We start from the raw sequence: 26,722 nt of genomic DNA on the forward strand, positions 1-26,722 counted from the left end.
TCACTTTCAGGATAACTCCTTCCTTCTTCAATGAACCTGACATTGACAGATGCTATCCCAGTTTCGTGTGACATACTTAACTTGCCAGTATCTGGCAACGTCCACATATTCCTCCTGGCAGCCTCCTGCGCACAGTAAGCTCTAGAGTGAATACACGATACAGGCTATTTCCAAAAGGTTCAACCTAAAGGCTGCTCTAGTCACAATCCTTAACACATCAGGCACAAAGATGGGTTCAAAATTAGTCCCCTGCAACATAAAGCAGCAGCTTCACTTAACTGGAGATGCACAATAGCATCTCACTGAAAAAAATTAAAATAAAAAGAAGGCATAAACTTGAGCAGAGAACATGCTTTATTGAGAAGTAGATACAAGAATAGCACATTCTACCACATCATGGGAACAGGGTTTAGCTTCTGCACAAGAATGGCCTTCTTCCCTACTCCACAAGAGATCTACTTTGTTGGATAGTTTCATGAGTATCTGTAGTTAGTTACAATACAGGAGCAAAGGGCATGAGACAGCAAAATTCAGTAATGCCCACAAGGTATACACCATGTACTGATGATCTTTTTTCTTCTTCTTTTTTTTTTTTTTTTTTTAAGGAGGCAGAGAAAGGCAGACAACCATCAGAAGAGCAGTAGAGAACTTTTCCACACTAGGATGGGTCAGTGGTTAACAGGAAACGGCTCCCACCTACCAGTACATTGCAAGTGCTTCATTTCAGACACCATTCAATGAGGAAGCATTGGAAGGTTTAAATGAAATCAGCACTATATGATGCTGCCATCGTCTACCCCAAGATTGTCCCCCCTTTTAATCACACTGGAGTCATATAGGAAACTTGTGGCACAAGGACAGTGGTTATACTTGAAAGCCATTGTATGATAGTTTCTTCCGGTGGTGCTGATGGGAGAGAGGAAGTATAAGCTTTTTTGTTTTACAAAGACAAACAAGAATGCACTGTCAGAGAAGCAAACCATCCACACAGCTAACTGGAGCTGCCACGATGCACAGAATGTACACTGTAGGCAATCCAACAACTGACGATATTTGCATTGTAGAGTTTCTGTGGCTGTTTGGACAAGGCTAGCAAAAATCTGTCTAAAGTTTTTATTTCTTCAGTCTAGAGGATAAAATCCTCTCTAATACAAAGAGACCTACAATTCAAGGAAGACTGCTCCGGGAAAAATATCTGCAGTGAAATATACTGAACAGGTTGCTTCTGTGTAAAGGAACACACTAACTCCAACAGATAAACAAGAAAACCCAGTAACTTATAATCAAAGAGGTCTCTCCAACAGCTGTGGCACTGTAGTAGCTCCAGGAGCATATACCAAGAGCAACTCTCTGAAACATCTCAGCCCATGATGTTCTCACACACGTAGCCTTGACTCCTCCAGGGTAACACTAACAATCACACCACTCAGTTACAAGATACGCAAGCTTCTGACTGTACAATATTAACTATGTGAAGACCTGCTATATTATATGGAAAACACTGCTGAAAGAGGCGGTATGTTACCTTACTAAAACTATTTGATACATGGAATGGAACAGTCCATCAGGCAGGACTAGTTAAAAATGCTGAAGTCAGTGTAACTGCAGCTTGTTGGAAAACCAGACTTTCCCCAAACAAGCATTATTAGACCTTGTTCAAAAGCCACAGAAGTTATCTCCATTACTTAGAACGCAAGGAACCTGAAGGAAGAAACAACCAGATTATAGGACACAACACAACCTCATCAGAATAAGAACATGAGGGTAAGACCAGTGACTGGACAGGTACAGTACCAGATATCAGAACTCCTTGGGCCAGTGCTGCTAGGAGCTTCGTTTGGGTCCTATACAGATCCAATCCTTGCAACCTCATTGAGGCCGAAACATAAAGTTCCTCAGAACTAGCGTCTGTGGTGTGCACAAAAGATCTGGGCCAGAACAGTACCAAGGGGAACTGATCTTTCGGGAGGGTACTGTACCAGCCAATCACAACAGCAACAGATACAACAGAGATCCCTAGGGTACTTCCTACTGCTGGGGTTCACTGGCTTCAGGAGTGATAGACAGTTAAGTTCCCTTAGGAGGGGTCCATTTCAAACAGCTGGGATCCATTATCTTATTGCTGTTGGATCTTTTTGCCTCTTTGGCTATCCATTCATCAATCAGATCCTAAGGAAAAGAGCATGAAAGGGCAGGTTAAAACAAACGATCCACGATGGAGAATTATCCATGGTACACCACCACACATCTAAGTCCACAAATCTGAAGATGTCAAGCCTACTAACTGCTTAGCATGACAAACATTACATTTCCTCCACACTGCATCCTAGAAGCCCTTCAAATCACAGTGATAAGGCTACTTTTAGCTACAAAGTGAGGTGGCAGGGAGGGGAAAACAAAAGAGAGAAGCCATCACATTTGGGGTTTTATAAAGCACTTGTCTTACATCTAATGAGGGTAACACAGGACTCATTCAGGCTTCCGTTAATTCAGTTCACTTCTATGTCATCCATTTGCCCAATAAAGGGCAGGTGTGATGAGGAGCATGATGGGAATGTTGATCCACGGCTCCCCTACAAAGCTGCTTACAATGAGCAACGTTATTCCACGCATCAGAAAAGAAAGGTCAATACAGCATATTTCTACACTACTGAAGAATGAGGTTGGATGCCCATGGCGTATTTTATCCGTTACTGCATTTGAAATTTACAGTGCTCCCTCACTAGAATCAAAAGGCTGGAAAACCCAGCACAATGCAAAGGAAATACTGATTTCAGCAAGTTCATATGAATCTAACAGCTAAGTATAAGGAGAAAAACGCAGAAATAGCCATCACAAATCTTACCTGTCTTTTTAGGACGAGGTGTTTTCCCTTCCAGTACTTGAGCATCTGAAGCGCCTGCAACGTGCTAACAATGTCGACAGGATTCACTGCAGTCTCCTGACTGATTTCTGCAAACCAGCAACAGTTTATGTCAGAATAGAAACAAATTCCTCCTCAATAGGCTATAATTGTTACTTTACAACTTTGATGCAACTCCTTTTGAAGTGATATACACAAAATGCCTTGCAGATGTTAAAGGCGGCACGTGCAGAACTACTGTTGCTGCCTGACTTGCACCCTTCTGGCATGCTGGTTGTCTGCGGCACTGCTATACAATGCGCCTTTGCTTACCTCACTCTTGAGGGCTGACTGATTGCAAATAGCCTGAAGAACCACAGGCTGTGGATGCAAGCCACACAGAGCTGTACAGGAACAGCCCAGCTCACCCAAAAACTGCAAACCCAGTCTAGGAGGAGCACCAGGGAAAACTCAGTTGAAATAGAACGTGATAATCATTTAGTGATACTGCTTTTACGACACAAGTTAATACAGTGTAATTCTCTGAAATAAAACATAGCCGCCTCTTCAGAACTACCTCAACATCTCTATGAACTGCTGCATACTCCTAGGTGCCATAAACATAAAAATGCTATTAAAAGAAGTCCAAATAGTCTTAGTATTTTTCCAAAGCATTTGAAAGCCTCTCAGTGGAGCCATTTTTCTTTTTAAAGTTAACATTCTTATCTACAGATGGAGGAAGTTCTTTGCTGAATCTTTTTAAAAAGTATTTTTTAAGAGAAGAAGCCAGTACATACTTTCAAAACCCTGCAAGCTGGCTTATCTTTAATGGCGGCAGCACTGGAAAGCAGCCATACCCAACTACAGGAATATTTCATGGTGCTGCTACACAAACATGCACATGAATGAGTCAAGCATGACCTGCCTCATATGTGAGGAAAATGAGTGAATGAGGTGAATAAGTATGTTCCTGAACCAATTCACTACAAGCTTATTTAGCTTGAAAATATACCTTTTATAGAGATCTCTTTTCCTTGGAAATTATGCAGATAACGAAGGAGAACTTCCTTCCAGTAACTACGGTAGCTGATGAGACCTAAGTCAGACAGAGGGCGTTCTGGAGAGCCAACTTTTTCTTCTACTTTAGAAAGCAAATAGCCTGTAAAGGAAAGAAAACATTTATCCTTAAACTACCCTCCCCTCACTGTTACCCTCTTTAGCACATACAGAAATCAGATATAATGAAAACTGCTTAACCACCACCATAGAAATGTCAGATTTCTTGGTGAAGTTGTCATGTTGGACAGAGTACGTTTCAGAGTTTCTCTCTTTCTCTCTACTTACTGAAGTCAATGAGCATTTTGCCGTAACCTTGCCTCATATATTGAGGCATCGTCAGGATACAAGAAACATTGTAGTTGAGAAAAGAATTCTTCTCCTAAAAACAAGAACAGAGAGGATGCATTAACAGGTCTAGATCTGTACAAACAATGGGTATATCATAATCCCAACAGACCTAACAAGCCCATGCAACTGATACAAGGTGAAAGGAGCAACAGTAGAAAAACCTGCCTAACAACAAGTAACATGATCATCCTTCACTACCAACCTAGCCTAGTGTCTTACTTTATTAGCCATTAAATTCGGTGTTTGGTGCACAATTTTAAGCCTTGAATGGCAGGCCATGGAGTTGTACCTGAAAGGAGCCGGTAAGACTCTCACTACCACCTCTGTCACCTATAAGGTTTATGTGCAACAAGAAAGCAACGTAACAACAGTATTATAAGCACATCGTGTATATTGAAATGTTCAAAGAAGAGACTCAGACACACTTATCCTCAGATCAATGCAGATTTTTCTTTAGAGTTTGGGGGTTTTTTTTAGATATTTATTCAGTTTTGACACAGGTGATTTAAGAGGTTAGTTTCCTCCACTTCATTTGGGAGAGTATTCTCCTACCTACAGAATTTCATTGACTGAAATAAGTAAACTGATAACTGCATTGCATGATATCACCACGTCCGGAAGCATAATCTCTTTTTCTGTGTAGAAGTAAGAACAACCAGGAAATGTGTTTCACTAATGTGCAGCAGAGATTAAACAAACAGAATGCCTGTTTTTTTAGGTAGGCAACAGTTATCTGAGCAAATGGTTGAGAAAACTGGCTCCTACGCTAAGCTTGGCCAACAACGTACTTGTGGGAGCTGCTTAAGTTACTTAAGTTATGTCTCAGCTTCTCCATCTAAGAATTTTTATTCCTTCAAGTACTTTATGTAAAAAAAACATGGTGACTAATATTTATTTTAATATCCTTTTCTCTACATTTATTTACATTTTCTTTATCATTATTTTTGCCTACATTTAAGACACCACTATGCTTCCTAGCAACAATAGTCCATTTGAGCCGATTTGGTTTTTGCTAGCATGAGAAAAGATGCTACAGCAAAGCACCCGTAATCCCTGCAGCAAACAGTAAGAACAATTCATGCAGATGAGGTTTGAAACTTTACTCCTAAAAGCGACAAATCCTGAGCCTGCAAAAACTCGTAGGGGAGATTCAGTATTGGTAATTGATGTCCTAAATCTCATTCTAGTAAGGTAGTAATGCGTATGTATATATTTTCAACTAACCTTGGAGAAATATCCTATCAGGTGACAGCCAGTGTTGTCAGCTTCTGTCATGACATAGAAGAGGAAGGGTTCAACATCGTAATACAGTGTTTTATGGTCCAAGAAAAGTTTTGCCAGCAGACACAGGTTTTGACAGTAGATCTAGAAGCAAAAGGAGAGCAGGACACACTTATTACACTTATCTATTACAATATAACATCCCAAGAGTGGACAAAAACAGGCATCCATGGGAAATGACAAGAAAACTCTGAATCCTCTGAGAAATTACATACAGTCTTTCAAACAGAGCAGCTGGGCAAGGAAACAATTCCATTTGTGATGAAACTTGATAAGCCTAGCTTCCTATGGGTGGGAACTGACGTTTGCGATATCAATCTCTGAATGTCCAAAACATCACATCCTCAGTGAAGGGGAGCAGAAGGTTGGATCTCTGCTGGCTTGCACTGTATTGTATTAATCCCGTGCTTCAAGGTTACCTCCGGTAACTAGAAAAACCTCCTCCCAGCTTCCAGCAGTGCAGAATTTAGCTTTTGAATTTGTTTCTTTGTTCTTTCCTCTGAAGCCTTCAAGACTGGCCACAATCAGAGACGGGGCATAAGCATGGTGCTAGCACGCACCTAGCACTGAATCTGCAGTTCCAGATTCCTACTCCACCCTTCAATTCAGGGTTAAGGAGGTCACCCTCAATATCATGAGGCTGCTTCCCACTCTAACCCAAATCTGACTGAGTATTGTGAAGTGATCTACTGAGGCCAAACACAGAATCTCCCCACTAATTTTCAGAAAAGGATCTTGACACACACCTCCAAGCACGGTATGAGACAACAGATGAAACTGCTAGAGCACAACAGGGCTGAGGAATAACCACAAAGAAAATGCAGACAAAACTACTGCCAGAATTGCAAGAATGGACACATCAGACTTCAGTAGTCTTTCTGCAATTAGACAGAGAAAGGGCGTTTGCATCCTGTTGCTCTACAGGAGAAGCAATGCTCGGCACATTTGGAAGATAGACTCCATGCTCAAGACTGGCCTAATGATCACAGTTAGTTACCTTGTTCTTTTTCCCATCCACTTCAAACACCGAAATGGAGCCTTTGCGGTAGATTTCATCACCCGGTGGATGTTTCCAAACACATTTTGCCTATGACCAGAAAACAAAGTTAGGGTAACACTACTGTTTTAAGGGTGGAAGAGGTTACAACAGCTACTGGATATACCAGGAAAGATGGAGTCTTCTCACCTCCTAAAGCAAGCAACTGAGCTAACAATAGTAATGTCTTAAAGCATTTACATGTTGCCATCAGATTTAAAGCTTAGCAATCAGCTCTGCCCTTACCATGTGTCTGCGCAGTATTGTCTGGCTCTTCATATATTTGAGACAGAACTCGCACATGTAGAGACGTCCCAGACGAGCATACTCCTCTGGGTAGGGAGAATGATACCAGGTATCCAGCTCATAACGGCCAAAAGCGATTGTTTTAATCATATTGCTGCCTTCTGTGATCTGGCCCTGGAGCCGCAACTTTTCCTATGAATGAAAAAAGAATAAAATTAAAAGTAGGTAGAGAGGAAGAGGGCCCTATTGATATCCCTCAAGGAAATAATTTACTTCAAGTCTTCTAAATTCATTTTTCAGTGTGACCACATTTAATGACCCCTCCCACAGACCTCTCCTCAATCAAACTCAGCCTCAGCCCTGTGCACAAGCAGGACAGTTGCTGACTGTTCCTTTCATCACAAAGTGTCTTGTGAATCAGCACTTAGCAGCATGCTAACACTAGGATCATACTCTTTCTATCATGAAAGCAATGTAATCTCTTTGCCACTTCATGCTTCTTTCCTAAGATGTAGGAAGAGAATACAGCCTAATGTTCTGCCTTAGATATCCCAGATGGAATTGTCACTGGTAAGCACTAACATATCTTTTGGTTCATCTCTGGAGATGGAAGGTGGCTTTGGAAAGCACCTACAGAAGCCTCAGCAACACAAGGTTTTGAACTCATTTCCACAGTCACTGGCTACTGTCAAGACGACTTTTGTCTTTTGTTATCACTCCTTAGCCATTCTTTCAGCAGGTGAAGTTGTCCATTCTTTCACTGAAAACAAACACCTATTCAATGGGACTGTTACCAATCATTCCTTTTGCAGGCACTGCAGCATTCATGACTGCAAACGCTTAGCTCCAGCTGCACTTTCAGCAAACCCTCCGAATGACTGGCACTTAAACACTATCCCTAGTGTAACTTTGCTGACTTGGCTGGGCTGTAGCTGCTCTTCTTACAAACTCTGATTCTGTCTGCACAAGCACAAAAAAACCCAGAAAGCATTCACATTTCTAACAAAAACATTTGCTATGAGATATATTATGAATTAGAAGTCTCACCAGGTCCTCAGATGCCCGTGCTTGCGCTCTTCGGAAAAGCTCGAGGTCATACTCACTCGTCAGGTTTTCAAGTAGAGGTTCCCTAGTATTGCCATAGGTTTGTCTGTGCTCCTAGAACAATAAAATAATAGGAGGTTTTGCTGCCATGCTGCTACTAAGCTGCTGGATCTTGCGGGTTTTTTTTAGCTGAGAATATTGCAGGCTGACTGGGAAGCCAAACACCCGCATAGTGGTCTCATTCCAGACAGGAGGGAATGAAAGAATTATGTTATTGCTTTTACCATATATTTTTCTTTTTGCTCCTTGCTTAGTCCCGAGTTCCTCTTCTTCCTGAGCTCAGCTACTTTCTCTTTGTATCGCAGCTGTCTCTCTGTTGGTGCCTGAGAGAAACCAGAGGTGGAAACCTTCACTAGGCTTCATCCACTTCAAACATTTTTCTTCACTTTCCCACCCTAAAGGCCCTCTGTCCCGGCTTTCATTTTATGAGGTTTTTTGCCTCTGAACCAAATCCTGTGCTATTAAGAGGGCAATACAGATACAACACAGGTATATAAAAAGGAAACGCTCCTTCCTACCACAGTTTGCCTTTGCCAATGCCCCTCAGTGCCACAAGACAGGGTGCACTCCTCATGCAATGCTTAATCATGGGGAAAAGCTCAGAGCTGACTCATTAGGTCATCTTGATTCAAGTCCAAGACTCATGAACAGAAAAATGCAATTGCCCTGGTTTTATTCTTTTCTATTTAGTCAGAGTAAAATTGTACTTTACAGTTCTGCAGGAATTCTCTTGTCCCGCACATCAAAGCACACAGGAAAGATCACCCTGAGAACAGCTCCAGCCTCCTTTGAGGTGGCCAGTGCTCTCACTGGCTGCTCCAGTCTCTCGTTTAAGGGATACAATGAATTACCCTTACTGAAACAAACAGAGATGACAAATGGGGAGTGTCAGGACTCAGCACAATAGTTTACCCAAGAAGTGACGAAGGGAGATCAAGTTAAAATCATTGTTGCTGGAAATCACAAGCTGAGGTTTTTCCACTTTTAACCGAGCAGCTACTCCATTATGTGCAGATTGCCTACCTGGTGTCTGGTGGCATGCCTGTTGTTGTCATCCTGCCGATGGGCCAGCATTCTCTCCTCAATCTGCTTATCCCGGCTCTGTGCTCGCACCTGGAAACCAAAACTCATCTGTCAGTGCTGCAGCAAACTACTATCAAAGCCTCAAATCTTTTCCATTTCTTCTTTAGGTGAATTTTCTGAACTGTAATTCACAGATGATTTGACATACAAATGCTGCTGTCTTACAGCCAAAGACATCAGCTGAAACATCTTAACTCTTATTTTCTGTTCACAAATGACAGGTCTTGGCATTTTGTTCCAAAAAAAACAAACATAAGGAAGATAAAACAGAAGACTCATTTACCTTGCACTCATCTGCTGAGAGATTATGATATAGTGGGCATCCCGATATGGAGAAGTGTCGCTCATGTTTTCCAGTTAGGTGTCCTGCAAAGGATCAGAAAAAAAAAAAAACACTTTAACATATGATCATAAAGAGGTTTAAACAGTATCCTAGATGGCCAGATATCTCATATGAGCTTCTCAAGGAGCATGCTCAGTTTATTACCAGTGTAACAGGAGGAGTACACTTCGTGGTTCATGGCACATGCTTTAAGAACAAAGAAGGAAAATCTTTTTCACACTAACTCAAAAGCTGCACTCCATGCAAGCAGACAGGTATGTTAGAGGTCTACAATAATTTGTTTCTGAACACCTGCTTCAGGCAGAGACCAGTACCCTTCCTGCAAGGCTCTGCATTTTCCTCCCACACCTGTGCTCATACTCCTAACTTGTTCTTTACCCTATCATCCCCCAAACACTCCTAGCCAGAAAACACCTCCAGGAGGAATATACCTGCAGATATGCTTCATATCCCTTCTCTATACCCACTTCTCAATAATACTTCTTATCCTAATTACGTGCATATTGTTAGGATGTATAACTCAACTGAGTGGGACTTTGAATATCACAGCAGGAATGCAAAAAACAACAGATTAATCCTGGAGCTGAAATTACCTAAAGAGTTACAACCAGGAGTGGGACATTTCATGTTGAAATTGTAGCTTTCATGGAAGCGGCGGCGCTTAGGGCGGTGAGACAGGTCACTTCCAGAATCCTTCATGGACATGTCCTTGGCAATGCTCTCATCATGGGATACATTTGGACTGGAGATATCAATATCAGACTCTGAGGAAGGGGCATTCCCGGTGGGGGTACGAGGTGGAGACTCATCGTGATCCGCTGCATTTTTAGTGTCTGAATAAGGATCAAGATGTTACAAATTTGCCTGAAAGAAAGCTTTCAAAAAAATACGTAAAGCAACTCTGGACAGCTGTCTCAAACCCTCTATCCTCAGGATATTATACTGTGCCCTCAGAGAATGGAGTCACATACTCTTTCCAACAGCATTTTGCAAACTTTCAACACCTCACGGCATTCTCACGCACCTCTATCAGAAAAGTCAACCACTTGCTCAGTCTCTGACCCAGATGAGCGAGTCTGCCGGAGCGGGTATTTCTTTGGAGTCACAGGAGCAGGCTGCTGTTGGCTGCGGGTTACCCTCCGTGTAGAATAGACAGGCTCTTCTGCTCCAAATGATGGCGGATTACGAACTGGGCTGGAATCTAATTACACAGAAACACCATAATTACACCCACAATAACCACTGTAAGTCAGAGACTTGCCTCACACGTGCTCTGAAGTCTGTAATGCCAACATCTGACAGAAAGGTTGGAACAGATGATCCTTGAGGTCCCTTCCAACCTGGTATCCTATGATTTCAACTGACAGCTGGGTATTAACACAGGGTTCTGTCCTACCTCTCACCACTGCATGTCAGCACAAAGATACGCTCTGTTCTTCCGAGCTTAAATCTTTTGACACTTTTACCAACACTGAGGAATCTGGAATTAAATCAGCTTTGTCTGGACTTAGTTACTTAATTAAGTAGCAATTACAAACCAGCTCCCAGTTGGAAACCTAAAGAACCGTTAGTTTAGATAAGAACCATCAGCGTATAGCTAACCCTTGGGAACAGCAAGATTGCTTCTGCTGTGGAGCTATATTTGGGACCCTGTGTGTGGTTTTGTAATCCTATACTGCTCATAAGACTATAAAACAACTGTTTTGCAGGAAAATAATGCTTTTATAACCTAGGGATGTTACAGGCATCCCATACACATCCATACCACCTTTCCTCTTGTTTTTAAGACCTAATTACTAGGTGATCATGCATGTGTATTTCTTACCTGCGATAAAATTTGTCACAAAACAGATTCTTTATCAAAGCCTATACATGGAGCAATGGAAAGAAGTCATTATCTACTGTCATTTTCTCTCCTTGATGCCAGATGGCAGCTTATTGCCTAAGAGCCAAGAAATTACTGCACTAACACTAAAAATGAGGAGGTGGACACATTCAGTGTTTCCTCTTACAATCTGGATGCTAAAGTGGAAGCATTCAAAATAACTGGCAATATGTTAATTACATTTATTGAAGAGTAGGGTCAGAGTCAGCAAGTCATGAAAATACCTCTTCCCTTGCAGTACAGAAAACCCCAAACAAACACACAAAGCAAACAAAACAAAGCTTTCACCCCTAAACACTCTCTCTGTAACTTGGCTCTCGTACCAATATCACTGTTAAGATAGAAAGCTAATTTTGAAAGTTCTCAGAAAAATTAGGCAAAACTGGCAGCAGAATCATGGGGTTTCTAAAGTCCCACTTCCTTTAACAAGGAGACAGCTTTACTTTTTGAACAGAGGATACTCCAGTTTTGGCTTCCACCACCAGTGTAATCTTTGGATTATATTACCTCATTTGAGTAATATGCACTTAGGTAGTCTGCTTTTTGCTGTGGTGCGTTAATAGCCAATGAAGCCAATTAAAAAAAGTTATATATTTTTATTTAGGTATAAACTCCACACATTTAAGTTCTAAAGGTCAGGAATATGGAGTATATTGAGTACTTGTTGCTTAAGAGGCTGATTTTCTTTTCCTTGTTTAAGAAAATAAAGCATTTACCTTGAGAGCTTTGACTGAGTCTGGCTGAGGAACGGGTGACACGGGCGGATCGTCGTGATGTGCCATCGCTTTCAGAGCTGTCTGTATGCTCAGGATCAGTAGAGAAATCAGAGTCTTCTGTTCCATCTGAGCTACTGCCTGCATTCCTCTGCAACACCACAGACACAGACATAAGCACACGAGCACTTAAACTTGCACATTTTATTTATACTACAAAAAAGAGAGAAAATATTTGATGCTAGATAGATACTTTCAAGCTGACACAATGACATATGCAAACTACTGTTAAGTGTATTACTCTGGAGAAACTGTTTTTAAATAGTAAATAGGCAGTGTCAGACAGTGCCTTCAATCATAAAGTTTCTGCAAACTGATCCACTAAGACAGACGACAGTAGCACCTGATTTTATTTAAATCAAAAGTTAAATGAAGGTTCGAGGCCAGACAGGACATCCTCTGAGCTGCCCGTTCTCAGGGCCCGTTCACCCTGCCAAGCCCACAGCACTCCTGCACCATCTGCCTGTTCAAACCAGCAAAGACAGCCCAGCAGAGCACAAGGCACTGCGGGAGCAGGTGGGGGAGCAAACAGATGGGCTCCAGCAACGGCCAAACTGACTCTTCACCACTCAGCAATTCAGGGCAGCGTCAGGGCTCCCCAGCAGAAGCCAGGCAGAGAAAACAAAGACACTCAGCGAAGCGGCTGGGCCAAAGGAGGCTGTGAATGCAGTTATATTCACCTCATCTTGGCCCACCTGAGCGGCCCCCTGCACCACCAGCGGCGGCCCTCTGAGGGAAGCAGGCCTCAGGAATTGGCGGGCAGCCACCAGGCCTCCGAAGATCCCTGCCCTGACTGGGCAGCCGGGGTGTAGGAGCGCCCATAGGTCTCGGTGCGGGCGGCTGGACCGGTGGAGGGTGGGGCGGAGGCAGCCCCGAGCGACCGCCGACCCTGAGGGGACAGGGAAGACGCCGGCGCCCGCCTGAGGCGAAGGGCGGTGGCGGCTGGCGCGAGGGCGGCCCCCGCGCCGCTTTGTTTTGCGCCCAGCGGAGACCCTCCGGTCCCGACCAATCACAGCGCGGGCGGGAGTGGCCGAAAGGGAGAGACAGCCAATGACCGCTCGGATATCAAAAAGGCGTGGCCACCGGGCGTGAGTGACGGCGGCTGCCAGCCTATCGGTGCAAGCCTCGCTCCCAAGAAACATCAACCTGGGGGGGCGGGGTGGGAGGGGGGAAGGGAGAGAGGGAGAAACAAGGCACGCGCGGGGAGGTGACCGTTGGGGGCGTAGATGGGCAGCCGCGGAAGCCAATCAGCTGCCAGCCCGGCAAGGCAGTCCGACCAATACGCGGCCAGCTCTCCAACGGCCCGCCCAATCGGAAAAGCCAAGAGGCGGGCCGCGCTACAGGCGCGGGGGAGGGGAAACGGTAACCGTTGGGGGCGATGAGTGACGAGCGAGGCGGCCAATCAGCGCTCAGCGTGCCCGTGCGGGAGCCACTCAGCGAGCGCGGGGGGCGGGCGCTGGGGGCTGAAGGCCGCTATTTTCCCCTCGGTTTTGTGCCCGGGAGAGGTAGCGGAGGGGGTGGGGAAAGCGAGGAAAGCTGCAGCCCGAGCTCGCCGGTTCCCCCGGCGGGCGCCTCCCCAGTTCCCCGGCCGCGCTCACCTTCCTGCGCGGCATCCTCGGCGGGGGCGGGGGCAGCGAGGTCGGCTGGTCCCCGGCGCCCCCGGCCCGCGAAGCGGCGGTGGCCGCCGTGTTAGCGCTGGCGGGCTCCGTGGTGATAGCCGTGTCTCCCGTCCTGCGGCACGTCTGCTCCGGCGGCGCCAGCCCGCTCCCGCCGCCGCCAGTCCCTGTTCCCTGCTCGGTCCCTCACGCTTCCGCCGGGACACGGTCCACACCCCCCCTCCCCTCGTCACGTGACTCCCCCAGCCAGCCTCACGCCAGCGGGCGCTGCCATCTTGGATTCGGACAGGTATCCCGGCGGCGCCTCTGATAGTGAAGCTGCTGGCGGCCATCTTGGCTTCGGGCTGAGGGCCGGGGCGGTGGCGGCGGCCATCTTGGGTCCGGGTGCGAAGGCAGCGGGCTGCCGGGGACCGGAGCGGCTGTTTTCCCCAGGGAGCCATGTTGGGTGCGGGCAGGCTTAGCCCTCCCGCTGGGGGCAATCTTGGGGCCGGGCAGAGGCGCGTCGCCGGGTCCATGGGTGGAGGAAGGCGGTGAGTCCCCGTTGCTCTTGAGGCGGAGGCGGGGAGCGCCGCGTCTCCGGCTGCCGGCCCCCTCCTGCTGCGGGGGGTGCCGCCGCCCGCCCTGCCTGCGGCCTGCTGGAGGGAGAGGCCTTTCCCGGGGCCTGGCTCTGGGGCGGGCCGCCGCAGGGGCCTGACGGGCCTGGGCAGGCCTCTCAGGACTGGGTGGCTTTGGGCGCTCATTCGGAAAAGCTTTAGTCGTTAATTAATCTTTCTGCTCTGGAAAGGGTTGGGGTTTTTTGGTGAAACTTTGCCTGTGTAGTTCTCTTACGGACGAATGTGAGCTGGTCGTGTTTCTGCCCTGAGCTGATGAGGCACCCTGTAGTTCCCCTGTGGCGGCTCTCGCTAGCTCGAGCCCCTGGCGGTCCGGGAGCCGAGCGGCAGTGAGTTCACCCCAGTACGGTCCCCTGCACAGGCCACACGCTCCGCGGGAGCTGCTTCTCTGGCTGTGATTAGGCCAATAGCTGGTTAAACATAACGCATCAACATTAACATGGTAATGCTGTCTGTGAGCAACAGTATATTGCTTTATGTAAAGACCTGGGGGAAAATAAGGGTATCTAGTCGAACACATGATTTCTTTCCAACTATAGTTACCTTTAAGGATTATGAAATTCTCAGGGCCTAATCCTTGTGAGTGCATGTCATCCTTAGTCATGCAAGTAAGACCATTTCTCTCGTTCCCAATTGTTATTGCTCCTAGGTGTATCCAGTCTCCTGTGAAATGCTGAAAGGCAAACCTGAAGAAGAAGCCAAGATGAAATACTTCTGGTTTTGCTGAAGCAGAGAGGAACGGGAAGCAGTATGTGTGGTATGTGAAGTGGGAGTGTACATATTGGTTGCAAATAACCATACATTTGATCTAACAATCATTAAGCCCAGGAAAACTATGGGTGCGTGAACTGATCATTATAAGTCTGGTTATTTCAGTGAAACAATTTGCAAATGTACTGAAAGGTTGCTGCAGGAGAAAACACTGCTGCACAAATGCGTGAATTCTTCCTACTTTATAAGGAAAAGAAAAGACTGCCTGGAATTTAATAGGATTTCAAATTGCAGTTGAGTCAAAATCTAGTGCTAGGCTAATGAACGTTACACTCTCAAGTTATTAGACTGGCTTGAAATGTTTAATTTAAGATAAACTTGGGATGAACTAAAGCATCGCCTCAAAGGGCAAGAGGAATGGGAACAAAGAAAAGGAGCGCATTATTCCTTAATGGAAAGAAGAGGGAGGAGTTAGTCTGAACACTTTGTAATTGCTAGTCTTCCGAGTATTTTCTATGAGACAAAGCTTAGGCCGTACAAGAGTGAATGTGTCTCGTTGCAAACCGATGACGGGCTCTAATGGAAATGTGGGGCAGTTAGAAGCAATAGAAAAGATTTCAAAGAGCTTGTAGATTGCAACTTCTTCATCTTTTATCTCTTGCATTAAATGGAATCTGCCTGTGGTAGAAAAATCACCATTAGCTTAAAGACTGGTTCTAACATAACATATTTGGACCTCACAAGCATCTAAATTCAGTTGCAGATTTGCTTGAATGAAAAAGGCTAAAGAATGCGATGACCATGTGAAAAGTTGCACATTGCTACATCCCATTGAAATAGTTGCCTGTTGATGATAGCTAAAGGATTCCTCTTTCAAAAATGCTGCATTATGAGAGCTATAGTGCTTAATTGTGTCAGATAAACATATAAAATATTAACTAGAGCTTCTAGATGTTACTGAAGCTTATGTCTGAGATCGGTTGTTTATGTTAATGCGTGTTAGCAGGACTTATCACCACCAACAGGATGTTATTGGAAAAACAAAGCAAACAGAAGCGGGTGGTGTTTAATAACTTTCCTAGAGGTGGCAGTACTTGAATAGAAGCCAGGAATCCAGTTCCCCATGCTGTCTTATCGTTCTCCTGATAATTAAAACGGTAATGCAAACTATAAGTCCTCTGTGCAGGTTGAACGCTAAATGGACGTAACTCTAGAGTATCCACTGTGTGTAGGGGAGGGGGGCAATAAGAAGGGAAAGTGGCCTTAGCTGTCTGGTGCTCTCAGAAGAGCAACAATCAGATCATGTTATGACCACAGCAGAGCTTGCAAGAACTTTTCTGTATGTCTGTGTCTAGAAGCAGAACAGACCGCAAAGATTTAACTTACTGCTGCTATACTTCACTTCAAAATCCAGCCCAAACTTAGGAGGCGTCTGTCAGAAATAAAAACCTGGGGTTTTTTCATTAGTTTGTGTGTGAAGGATGTGTCCAGCCCTTGGCCACGTGCCAGGGGTTGGGACTGAAGAAGCCCCAGCCCTGGCGTTTGTTGGAGATGAAACTGCAGGTCTGTTCTGGGGAAAAACACAAAAGGGATGTGAAACTGGAGAGGCTGTGTATGCTGGCAGGTGCCTTCTGTATTGGCATCGCCACTAGATGTCAGTGCATGAAACCACTTCTTCACCCTGAGGAAACGAGTGAAATTGCGAGGAGGGAGCAATTTCTTCAGGGTGCAAAACTGATGTAGCATCTGCTTACAAAGATCTCCACCGAGGTTAAGCTCCTTTTAATAAGGTTCTTAAGACAGACTTGCGGTCTCTTAACTCTGTCAGAATTTTCCAGGTAGGAAATGAGGAATTTCCTGATGCAACACCAGAAGAAGGTTTAGCAAGTGCTTGGTGACTTGAAATTTCATGTTAAATCACACAAAAGTGATTTTTGGTTTCTAAATCCTCAGTTATTGAATGTATGTAGGTGCTAGATTGCCACTGATGTCAGCAGTTAGCTGTCTGAAATCTCTTGGCCCTGAAGATCTCACTGGATCTGTTGAAATCTCTCTAGGCCTTTAGCCTCACTAAAACTCTTTGGGACTTAGCTTTAGGTACATTTATTGTCGTATTTAAATTTTAAAAAAAAAAAGTATCTCTTGCTGAATCTTAGAAAATATAAGCAATGAAAAGGGAATTTTCACCAAAACTGATCACCAAAAGCAGATAGAGGCATCAATAGGTTGAAGTTAGATTTAAAACTTTAATCTCCTGCCTTGGTTCCCACTTGCTTTGGAGACGTGGCATTGAGTGAGCTGCCTGTGGGACCTTAATATAGCCATCACTTATGTTAGTGATAATACAAAGTAGGCTTGCTTATGTAAGAATGGTTATGAAGCAGAATAAATGCTTGTAAAGTACTTCATGTTTCTCAGTTGCTAAGTGCTTTATAAATGTTAGGGCATTCACTTTAATTGCTTTGTGTGTTATTTGCTATGATGATGCATTCCTGCAGGGCTACTTTACCTACTTAACCGTGTTTTAAAGCAAGTGAGAGAAAAGCTATATAATGAAAATACACCATAAAAATATCTCAAGTGCTGTACTTGAATAAATCTTACTTGCTTTTAGGTATCGTCTCAGTCCAGCTCTGGGGGCTAGAGTTACAGAAGAACTGGGATAATGGTGAAGTGCTGCAAATATCCAGAGTGCTGTTATACAGATATGAAGATCCAGGACAGCTGCTTCTTTTACTTTCACATCTTCAGAAGGTGAGTAGAGGTGGCTTCCCTCTGGTTTGGGTTCCAGCTTAATATTTTTAAATATTTGAGTTTTAGGTGTGGTGGGTCTAGGTGATAGAGCAGCATCAGAGAACAACTTGACCCAAGCATGTAAAGCTTGAAGAATTCCTGATCCAGTTTGATGTGTCTTAAAGACCCATATGGGAGTGGGTCACTGTCTCTCACGAGAGCACTTCTACTATAGAATAACCAAAGGTTACCTGCTGTTTGCTGTCTGTATTTTTGGTCAGGGCCTGAGCAAGCTGGTCTACATTGGCCTGGCTCTGAGCAGGGGTTGGAGCCTAAATTATTCTGACTGTTCTTGTCGAAGTACAGTCAGTAATGTGCAAACAGGTTAAATCCAGATATGTGTATGTAAATAGTAGAAGGTGCAAAGCACAGAATTTAATGTGGTAGAAAATCTGCTGTGGAACCTGGGCTAGCAATGAGCTGGGCCCTAAGTATTTTTGAGTTTTGACTTCTGTTTGTGGCTGCAGGGGCCAGCTCTCCAGTGGGCCTTGGTGCACTTCAGAAGAAAACCCAACAGCAACAAATTTATTTAATTCAGACAATTGTAGTGCTGAAGCTAGTCTAGGCTGTGGGATTACTTTGCAGATTGGCATAGTATTTTTTTACTTTCACATCAAAAAAGAAAATATTCATCAGCTGTTGCACATCAGGACTTGAGTTTTGAGAGGATGTGTTTGCAGATGGTTCAGCAAATAGTTGGGGGGGATGTGCGCATTTATTTTTTTGAAGCCTGAAGCTGGTTTAGATTTGAATGTATACTGACTTGTAGTATAAATAGTCACAGAAACCCCTGTATGGAGAATCGTGGCCATGTACCATGCATTGAGCTGAAGGTCTTGCAGAACACAACTAGCTGTAGATGGACAGGGGCGTTTCAGTAAACTTGAACAGAATCCATGCACTCACTCTTTCCCTGGGGCGCTGGTATGCAGACATACGAGTGGAGGCTGTGTTTTCTGGCATCAGGAGCAAGGTCAATCCAGTTTGGCCTATATCTTTTTTTTTTTTTTTAATTTAAATCGTAATGGAAAAAAGATACGGTCTACGTTTTGCTGAAAGCAGAAGTTTTTCACTTAGTTACAGCTGAATATAGCCACACTTCCCAGTCCCCTCCCTCCCTCCCTTGGGTCTCATAGTATAATCTAATTATTGAATAGTTGCAATGAAAGTACATTTTGCCCTGGCAGGACTAAAGCCTGTTTATAGGCCAGATATTTTTATGCCATCCTTGTCCTGTTCCTGCCAAAATGGGTTATTTTTTGGATTTTCTTGTCTGCTTTTGGATTTGTGATCTGCTCCTTTAATACATTCCTTCCAGTCTAGGCAGTGCTCTCCAACTGCCTGGCACTGATGTTAATGCTTTGCTTCCTAATCAATCAAGTCTGCTGCCTGCTTTCTTAAAGGAAAACTCTACTCATGTTGTTCAGCCCAATGACACAAACTTTCACAGGTGTAAGAAACGTTTGTCACCAAAAATGACAGTGATGTGGGAAAGACGCAACTTTATCCTGTTTGGTTTTTCTGGGCATTTCTTTTTCAGAAAACTGACTGTGGTACTGTGGGCAGGTAGCCACAGACTTTGTAGCTCAGTTTCCAGCTGACATGAATATCTTGATTGTAGTAAGAACTTTGGGGATATTAAGAACAGGTTGTATCTGGGGATAGTAGGGACAGAAATTTGTCTTTGCTTGCTCCTCTAATTAAAGAGTGATCCCAAATCACCATATTTTGTGCCTCAGGTAGTGGGAGTAGAAGGATAACTTAGGATGTGCCTACTGTTTAGATCCAAAGTGAAAATAGGAGGCAGGTAACAGAGAAACCAAGTGTCACCCCAAACTAAAGGGTGGAGTATACTTGGAGGCTCAGCCAAAAGTCAAGAAAATAAGGAACCTTACAACAAGGAGTAAGAGAGGATTGTAGCAAGACAAGGTGGAAGTAAGAACCAGAGCTAAGCAAAACGATTTTGAGAACAACAAACTGCTACCAGTTCGGTACATTGGGCAACACCATTGCTGGGATGGTCTGATTGATATAAAATATGCATCAATTTGGCAGCTTCTCTGTTTAGGCAGGTTTATCTTTCCCTTAGTTTCCTAGGAGACTGATTAGCTCTTTGCCTTAACACCAAAGGAGCCAAAGAAACACCAAACGGAATGCAAATTGCCAATACAGAGTGGATGGAGAATGGGAGGATCTATATGGAGGAAGCATATCACAAGATGGGAGCAGTAGCTTTTACAGCAGTTTGTCTTATGCAGTATGATTGCTGTCCTTTATACCTCTTTGTCAGATAAGTAAAGATTGGGGTGAGCAATGTTATTGCTTTCTGGGAGCTTGTGTCCCGTTAGAAGTGCGCTGCTGCAAAATGGCTGTTCCTAGGATAAGGTTTATGTGCCAGCTGGAACTGCTGATTTCCTTTGAAAGTCCTGTTTTTGTAATTATTCATGGCAAAAAAAAAAAAGTTTCTTCCCGTATGAACTTCTGGCTTGCTGAGCTCTGAGGTGAGCCAAGTAGGTTATTTTCTTCAGCGTCTGCATTTTTTCCTAATTACACTGTACCAGTTGTTACCACACAGTTTTATTTACCTGCCCTTCCAAATTCATAAGTTCCATCTTCTGGAAAAGTTCAGCAGCACTTCCTGCGGAGCTTGTCTTGGTACTGCCTTTTATCTATGAGGGAATAGTATTCTTGTGCCAAATACAGCCCTTTACATAAACTTTTTTTTCTATATCACGTTTCTAACACTTTCTAATCTAATTTGGTTGCAGGAAGTAGAAAGGTAGTGCTGTGTGACTGAGCTGCCGGGCTTTGCCAGACAGTAGCTGATGGGTCAACTAGAGCTCCAGTTGCTGACACTGCTGTGCAAGCTGAGAGACCGTGGGTTTGCCTGTCCTAAAAACATAAAGCTTCCTTTAACACACATTCTCCTAAGCAAGCTGTCATCCCTGCGTAGTGAACATTTTACATCTAATGCAGCCCATATTATGGGAAATCTTACCAAGTCTGATGTTGGCTAACTCCTGAATCCATGTGAGGAGAAACACGATCCTCTCTTAGGATGAGATAAGTGGGATCTACCTGCTGTGTCTGTTTTCCAGCAGAAGTGGCAGGGTCACAGCAGTGGGATGGTCAATGGCTCTTGTAGTGGGTAGAAGGAACCCAAGCAGCAGCGGAGGATGTTGCAGCAGCAGGTATGAGACATGCTTTATTATAGCTGTAGGTTTGAGTCCCTTGTCTGTTTTCTGCCGATTTGTTGGTACTTGACTGACTGGGTCTCCTTGTATTCATTTACACACTCTATTACAATGTTGGCAGAGCTGGACATCAGTGATTACATTTAAGTGCACTCTTTCTTTCTGGTATATTGATGATTCATACTATTAGGAGAGGCTTCCTGCCTTTCCATGACTTAGTGAAAATGATCTATTTCATAATGTCTCCTTACTCTTAGCAGGGCTTGTGCACTGTTCCCAAAACTCCCACTGTTTTCACTGCAAGCATGATCAGACTGTGAAATAGCTTGGCTGGTCTGGTGAATAATCTGTTAGTCTCTTTTAATAAACTGCAGTTTTATTTATCTTGCTGCTCTTTAGAGCTTTTCATCTCAAAACATTTGAGTGCAGAAACTGTCCAGTAGTGAAATGCAGCCATCTCTCTTGGGGATAGAGTGGGAGGCAGACAGGCAGGCATTTTACTCCACAGTTTAGAGTGAGAGGAATTTTGTTCAAGGACAATGAGGGAAAGCTTAGCTTGTATGCTGAATGACCCTTTGATCTTCCACGTTCATGCTCAGCTGATCAGGACTTTAAATGTAAGCTCTGTCTCCCTCCTACCCATAGCAAACAGCCAGCAATATAATCTCATTTAGGACTTGAGCACTGGACCAGAATGACAGGACTGCAGTGGCAACTGTTCGGCCTTACATGTTTCCTATTTGACTGTCACTTCCTCAAGTGACGCTGACATAAAGCTAAAGAATGGTGGGTGGCAATTCTGGGACATGTAGTAGGGTGTACTGAAAGGGGTCCATGGGGAAGGGAAGGCCAAGCCCGTTACACACAAATATTCTCCTGTAAATACTGAGAAACTGGACAGTGCTGTAGTATTAAAAGGTGACTTTCTGGAGCACACTGAATAGGTCGGTCCGTAGCCATGAGATGAATTTGATAATTCTGAAGCTTTGTGGTGTTTGCTAATCATGATGAAATGACTGGCTTTCTGAGGCTCTGAAAGCTGAGAGGAGCTGACTGGTGGTGTGGTAGGTCAGCTCTCCTTCTGTGTGAGGAGAGAAGGCTCCAGAAACTGCTGTGGCAGATGCAATGGAAATGAGCAGGCAGAGTATGATGAGAAGTTGGATCCTTGACCTGCAGCCCTTGAGCAGTTGTAAAAGATTGTGTTACTTCTGCTACTATGCAGCACATCATTAGGAACCTTAATTACGGGGAGATGACTGCATTGCGTAGGCTAGAGTGTAGCCTGCAGGAATGTAGGATCTTTAATTTTATAACACTTGCTCTGTGGTGTGTGTCTTTGTTGGGGAAAGATATCGAAAGGCCTGCTCTTGTTGCAGATGAAACAGACTTGGCTGACTGATAACGTGTAGCTCCTCTGAGCTAGAATGGCTGTAGCCCATTTGATAGGTGACAGCTGGTGTTTTCTTACCTATTCCTGCACAATAAAGCAAAATGTGCATTTTTAAACCTTGAGGGAAGCATTTGGTGACAGGAAAACTTGGACTTGAGATGGAGTGGCACTTTGCCTAGTTGTGCCAAACCACTTCATTTTTATTATTTTTTTTTCAGTATTCCTTGCTGTATTTATAGCATGAGATATGATGAGAACTATCAGAGGCACAGCTGTGTGACCTCCTTCGTGCTAAAACAAAACAGCACAGAGGAGTGAGTATTTCTAGTTTGTTCCAGCTGCAGGTATTGGGTTCAAATCACAGTGCCGTAAAAAGACAGTGTGGCAGAGAAACTGAAAGTTGAATTTGAATTTCTAGGTTGAAAGGACTGACTCTGAAGGGTTCCTAGAAGAGCTGAGCTACCAGTCCGCCAGTGCAAAAAGAATATGGTCCTCTATTTGGCATTTATAACTCTTTTTCGTTGCAGTTCTATGTTCTTTTGAACACCTGTACTTTGGTAGCTCCCTCTCCATTTCTTTTTCTTACATTTCATTTCCTGTTTCTTTGCTAATAGCTACTAGGGACCTTGGGAAGGAAATATTTTCAGGAAGAGTGTCTTTGACTTGAAGAATTGTCTGTATACAGAGTAGGTTTCAAAGATCAGCTAGGTATGGTTTTACCTTGTTTGTGCAGTGGGAGCTGGAACAGCGAGAACTGCTGGGAGAACAGACACTTGAGAACCCTTGTTTAGTTTAAAACTTAATTTTAGGTTGTAAGATTAAATGAACAGAGAAATACTTGAACTGTCTTCTGGGGAATGCTGTTAACTCTCAGAAATGCTCCCTAACGCTGCTGCTGTTCTGGAATGTTCCCCTGCCCTTCAGACAGTCCTGAGCAGAGATCATTGTGCCTCCTTGTGTGACTGCCTTATCAGAGATCTTGCACCACTCCTTGCTAGCAGAGATAGGGATGATTAGTTTGATGAGTGGCATTTTGTTTGTTTACCAAGCTCTATTAACCAAAGCTGTGGTTTCTGTCTCGTCTTTGCTTCCATCAGGAGGTACGTCCTGTCTTTTCCTACACTAACTGCAGTACTGCAATACACGCCACCTCTTCCCCTCCATGCAGGGTTTTTCTAGAAGGAAGAAGATGGCACCGTCTAGTTTTCCATCTGGTGCCTGATTACATGCAAATAGGAACAGCCGGCCCTGTAAGCAGAGCGATACAGGAAGAAGATGGGGAGCGCTGCTCTGCTGCGATAGCCACTGGGGGAGACCAACTGTCTGCTGCTGTCACAACCTCTCCAGAGAGGCTGGCACCAAGCCCGGTCTGCTTTGCCACCTCATGCCTTTCCCCCTCTTCTTATCTAGCCATGCCACAGCTTCCCAGGCTCCTGGCTTAGATAGATCAGCCCCACCCTCTGTGCTTGGGCAGATGCTTCCTTTCATAAACCCACGTAACTGTGTCCGTCTGGAGGCAGAACATGGGCCTGGACCCGAAGCAGGTAGAGTCTGCTTGTAGGTTTGGTACAGCGAGTGGAAAGGGGGAAACATAATGACTTTTGTATGACTGCTGTTAGACTAAAAATATGTTTTAGGGGACTAGAATGGGGGGAAAAAAATCCTGCATGTAAGTGATGTCTTTTCAAGGAATCAAACAACATGGTATAATTATAGGGTTTAAATGGAAGACATTTGTTCAGCCTTGAGAAAAGAAGGCTTAGGGGAGACCTCCTCACTACATTCCAGTACTTAAAGGGTGGCTACAAGGAAGATGGAGGCTCCCTTTTCGCAAGGGGTCACGTGGAAAAGGGGGTAATGGGTACAAGTTGTTCCTGGGGAGATTCTGATTGGACACTAGAGGAAAATTTTTCACAGTTCTCCCCGGGGAAGTGGTGGATTCCCCAACATTGGACACTTTTGAGATTCAGCTGGGCAGGGAGCTGGGCCACCTTATCTAGAGCGTGCTTTTGCCAAGAAAGGTTGGACCAGATGGTCCTTGAGGTCCCTTCGAACCTGGGATTCCATGATCCTATGACATGATCCGAAATGGTGCCTGAGGAGCAGGAGGTCAGAGGATGGTGAGTGACCGGCTGCTGAGAGCCCTGGGCGGGTGGAAGGGCCCGTTCCTCTGCACCTGCCAGGTACGAGGCTGCAGGGACGGGTCTCAGAGGAGCCTAATCCTGGAAGAGGCGCTGGGGCCAGATTCCCCACTGCTTAATACTGGGGGAAAACGTTATATGGCTCCGTCGTTGCCTCTCCCAAATCCTGAGCAGTTTCCTATGGCCCTATCCCGAGCTTTGGCTCTGTCATTCCTGGGGCCGTGTTCTTCCCCGCCACCACCAGCCCCCTTCGCCGGGCCCACAGAGGGGCCCTGGGGGCGGGAGGGCGGCGCCCCCGGCCTCACCCCAAGGTGAAAGAGAAACCGCCCGTCCGCTGCCCCGCCTCCCGCTGCCATTGGTTCTGCCGCCGCTACGGGGCGGGAGAGGGCGTGGGGCTTGAGTCTCTCTTCCCTCTTTGATTGGCTCTAACGCTGAGGATGATGCCTCTTAGGCCTGAGTGTGTCTCTGATTGGCTACCGTTACAGCGCGTGGCGGGGAGGAGCTTGCAGAGAGCTCTCATTGGCTGTCCTTAAGGAGGGGCGGATCGGTTGGCTGCGGTCAGCCAATGATCGCCGGGCTCCTCCCCCGGTGCCGCCCCCGGAGCGCTGATAAGCGGCGCTGGCGGCGGCGGGGGGTCAGTGCGGCGCGGGCGGGCCGGGCATGGCGGGGGCGGGTGGCGGCCGCGGCGGGGCCGGGGGGCTCCAGCCGCTCCGCGCCACCGTCCCCTTCCAGCTCCAGCAACGCCGCGGAGAGGGGGGCCGGGCAGGTAACGGCGGGAGGAGGCGGGCACCCTCCCAGTGTGCGGGGCTGCGGCGGGGGAGCACGCGTGTCCCCCGTGCCCGGCGGGGCACCGGGGGCGGCGGATGGGCCCGGGGTGGGGTTCACAACCGCTCGGCAGCGTGACTCTCCGTGGGGAAGCGACTCTTAGCCCCGGCTGCCGAGAGGGGGCTGAGGGGGTACCGTGCTCGGCCCCTGCAGCGGGGGAGGGTCCCGGTGCTGGGAGCACCGAGAGCTCCTGTCCGTCCCGGGGCAGCGGGGGCAGGACCGGCGTTAGCGAGAGCTACCGTGTGCGTGGGAGCCTTCTAGTCTGCTGCGTGGGTGGAAGTGAAAGGGAACCGAGGGCGGGGAGTCGGGGGAACAAAACCGGGACGTGGGGGGGGAAAGACCGCGAGCAAAGGAAACCCCAAACTGGGGGACGCGGCCCAGAGGCAGCCGAGACCTTGAAAACGCCGCCCGTGGGCTGCGATCGGTCGGGAGAGGTGCGAGCTTTGATCCCCGGCCCCGCGGGGTCCCTCCCCGGGCAGGCGGGACCTGTGGCCGCCTGCGGTCTGCCGGGACAATGAGTTGCCTATTTGGAGGTGGTTTCACAAAAAAAAAACCACCAAACTTGAGTTTTACGCAGCTGATCTATCTTCATAAAGAAGTAATAATTTGATTTGCACTAATAGCAATTTGTCCCTAATTGCATCACTGAGATTTTTCTGACGACTTCAGGAATGCTTATTTAATTATAATTTTTTGGTGACCTAATAATAGTTTTTGGCTTTTCGTGATGTACGTATTATTTCTGGCTGTTCGTGGGTCTGCCTTTGGATGTTGGATTCTTCCTTGGCCATTCATTATCTCAAGAAGTATTAAAATAGCAATGAAGCACTCTTTTGGGGGGGTTAAACATACGATTAAACAGGATTATGGACCAGCAAGAAATACTCGTCAAGCTTTGGGCCAGCTGATTTTGGTGGTATCTGTTCAGAGCACCGGTCTCTTCCTTAAAGCAGCAGCTGCTGAATGCGCTTTGCAGGGGAGAGAGCTGCAGCCCATCGTACAGCGAGAATTAATGGCCCTTCCTGAAGCGTCCTGCGTTTCACTCAAGACTTCGAGCCACTGGCAGGGTTGGTATTGATCAGAGGAGCTATTAAAGAGCTTTTTTGCTCAATTTACACTTGAAACAAGTTAATGAAATGGATTCTTTTGAGTGCTAGTTTTTGCTTCCCTCTCAGCAGTATGCTGAAATCGAGGTGAAGTTGCTCTTAATAGGGCAATTACTCAGTAGTTTCAGATGTTACAAAGAAAATAGAGCAAATCTCAAAGAAAGGAGAGCCAGGCTGCCTGTCATCCCTTGGTTGTGTTAAAGCTCTGTACTGCACCTCTCCGAAGCATGGGGAATACCATGCAGCTTTCTGAGGGCAAAACGGCTGGAGCTCCACTGACATGAACCAGAATTGCTGGTCTTCATTTCTTCCTGGCTCTGTGCCTCGCTCTTCAG

General features: G+C 45.7%; 2 protein-coding genes across 19 annotated transcripts in view; one reads left to right on the forward strand and one right to left on the reverse strand.

The window, feature by feature from the left end:
• Positions 1-336: 336 nt before the first annotated feature.
• On the reverse strand, positions 337-13,733 carry KAT7 (lysine acetyltransferase 7). Of its 2 annotated transcripts, XM_074562320.1 has the most exons (15): positions 13,599-13,733; positions 11,944-12,091; positions 10,367-10,543; positions 9,936-10,175; positions 9,283-9,365; positions 8,940-9,029; positions 8,141-8,239; positions 7,860-7,970; positions 6,813-7,004; positions 6,528-6,617; positions 5,474-5,614; positions 4,187-4,280; positions 3,855-4,001; positions 2,846-2,952; positions 337-2,169 (listed from the first exon to the last, which is right to left on the reverse strand). In XM_074562320.1, exons 1-15 carry the CDS (start codon positions 13,611-13,613, stop codon positions 2,068-2,070), a joined length of 1,836 nt encoding a protein of 611 aa, XP_074418421.1. In that variant the 5' UTR covers positions 13,614-13,733; the 3' UTR covers positions 337-2,067. The 2 variants fall into 2 exon arrangements, with proteins under 2 accessions (XP_074418421.1, XP_074418420.1); XM_074562319.1 differs by lacking the exon at positions 13,599-13,733 and having other exon boundaries at positions 11,944-12,115.
• The window catches only part of FAM117A (family with sequence similarity 117 member A), a 32,808-nt gene continuing 19,544 nt past the window's right edge, over positions 13,459-26,722 (forward strand). For 4 of the 17 annotated variants that reach the window (XM_074562333.1, XM_074562326.1, XM_074562332.1 and 1 more), the window contains exons 1-3: positions 13,918-14,146; positions 14,877-14,984; positions 17,553-17,692. Coding sequence is in view for 6 of the 17 variants with exons in the window: in XM_074562323.1 (XP_074418424.1) it covers positions 25,117-25,222 (106 nt within the window). In the remaining 11 variants the exon portion in view is untranslated. The other 13 variants (XM_074562321.1, XM_074562322.1, XM_074562330.1 and 10 more) reach the window with 8 other exon arrangements.

This window comes from Larus michahellis, chromosome 18 (assembly GCF_964199755.1).
Source record: "Larus michahellis chromosome 18, bLarMic1.1, whole genome shotgun sequence".
Classification (NCBI taxonomy): Eukaryota; Metazoa; Chordata; class Aves; order Charadriiformes; family Laridae; genus Larus; species Larus michahellis.

Coding starts and splice junctions, on each gene's coding strand:
- KAT7 (XM_074562319.1), bottom strand. CDS start 12,115: ATGTCTGTGTCTGTGGTGTTGCAGAGGAATGCAGGCAGTAGCTCAGAT. Junction 4,002..4,186: donor CAAAATGCTCATTGACTTCA/GTAAGTAGAGAG, acceptor TTTCCTTTACAG/GCTATTTGCTTTCTAAAGTA. Junction 2,170..2,845: donor ACCTCGTCCTAAAAAGACAG/GTAAGATTTGTG, acceptor TCTTTTCCTTAG/GATCTGATTGATGAATGGAT.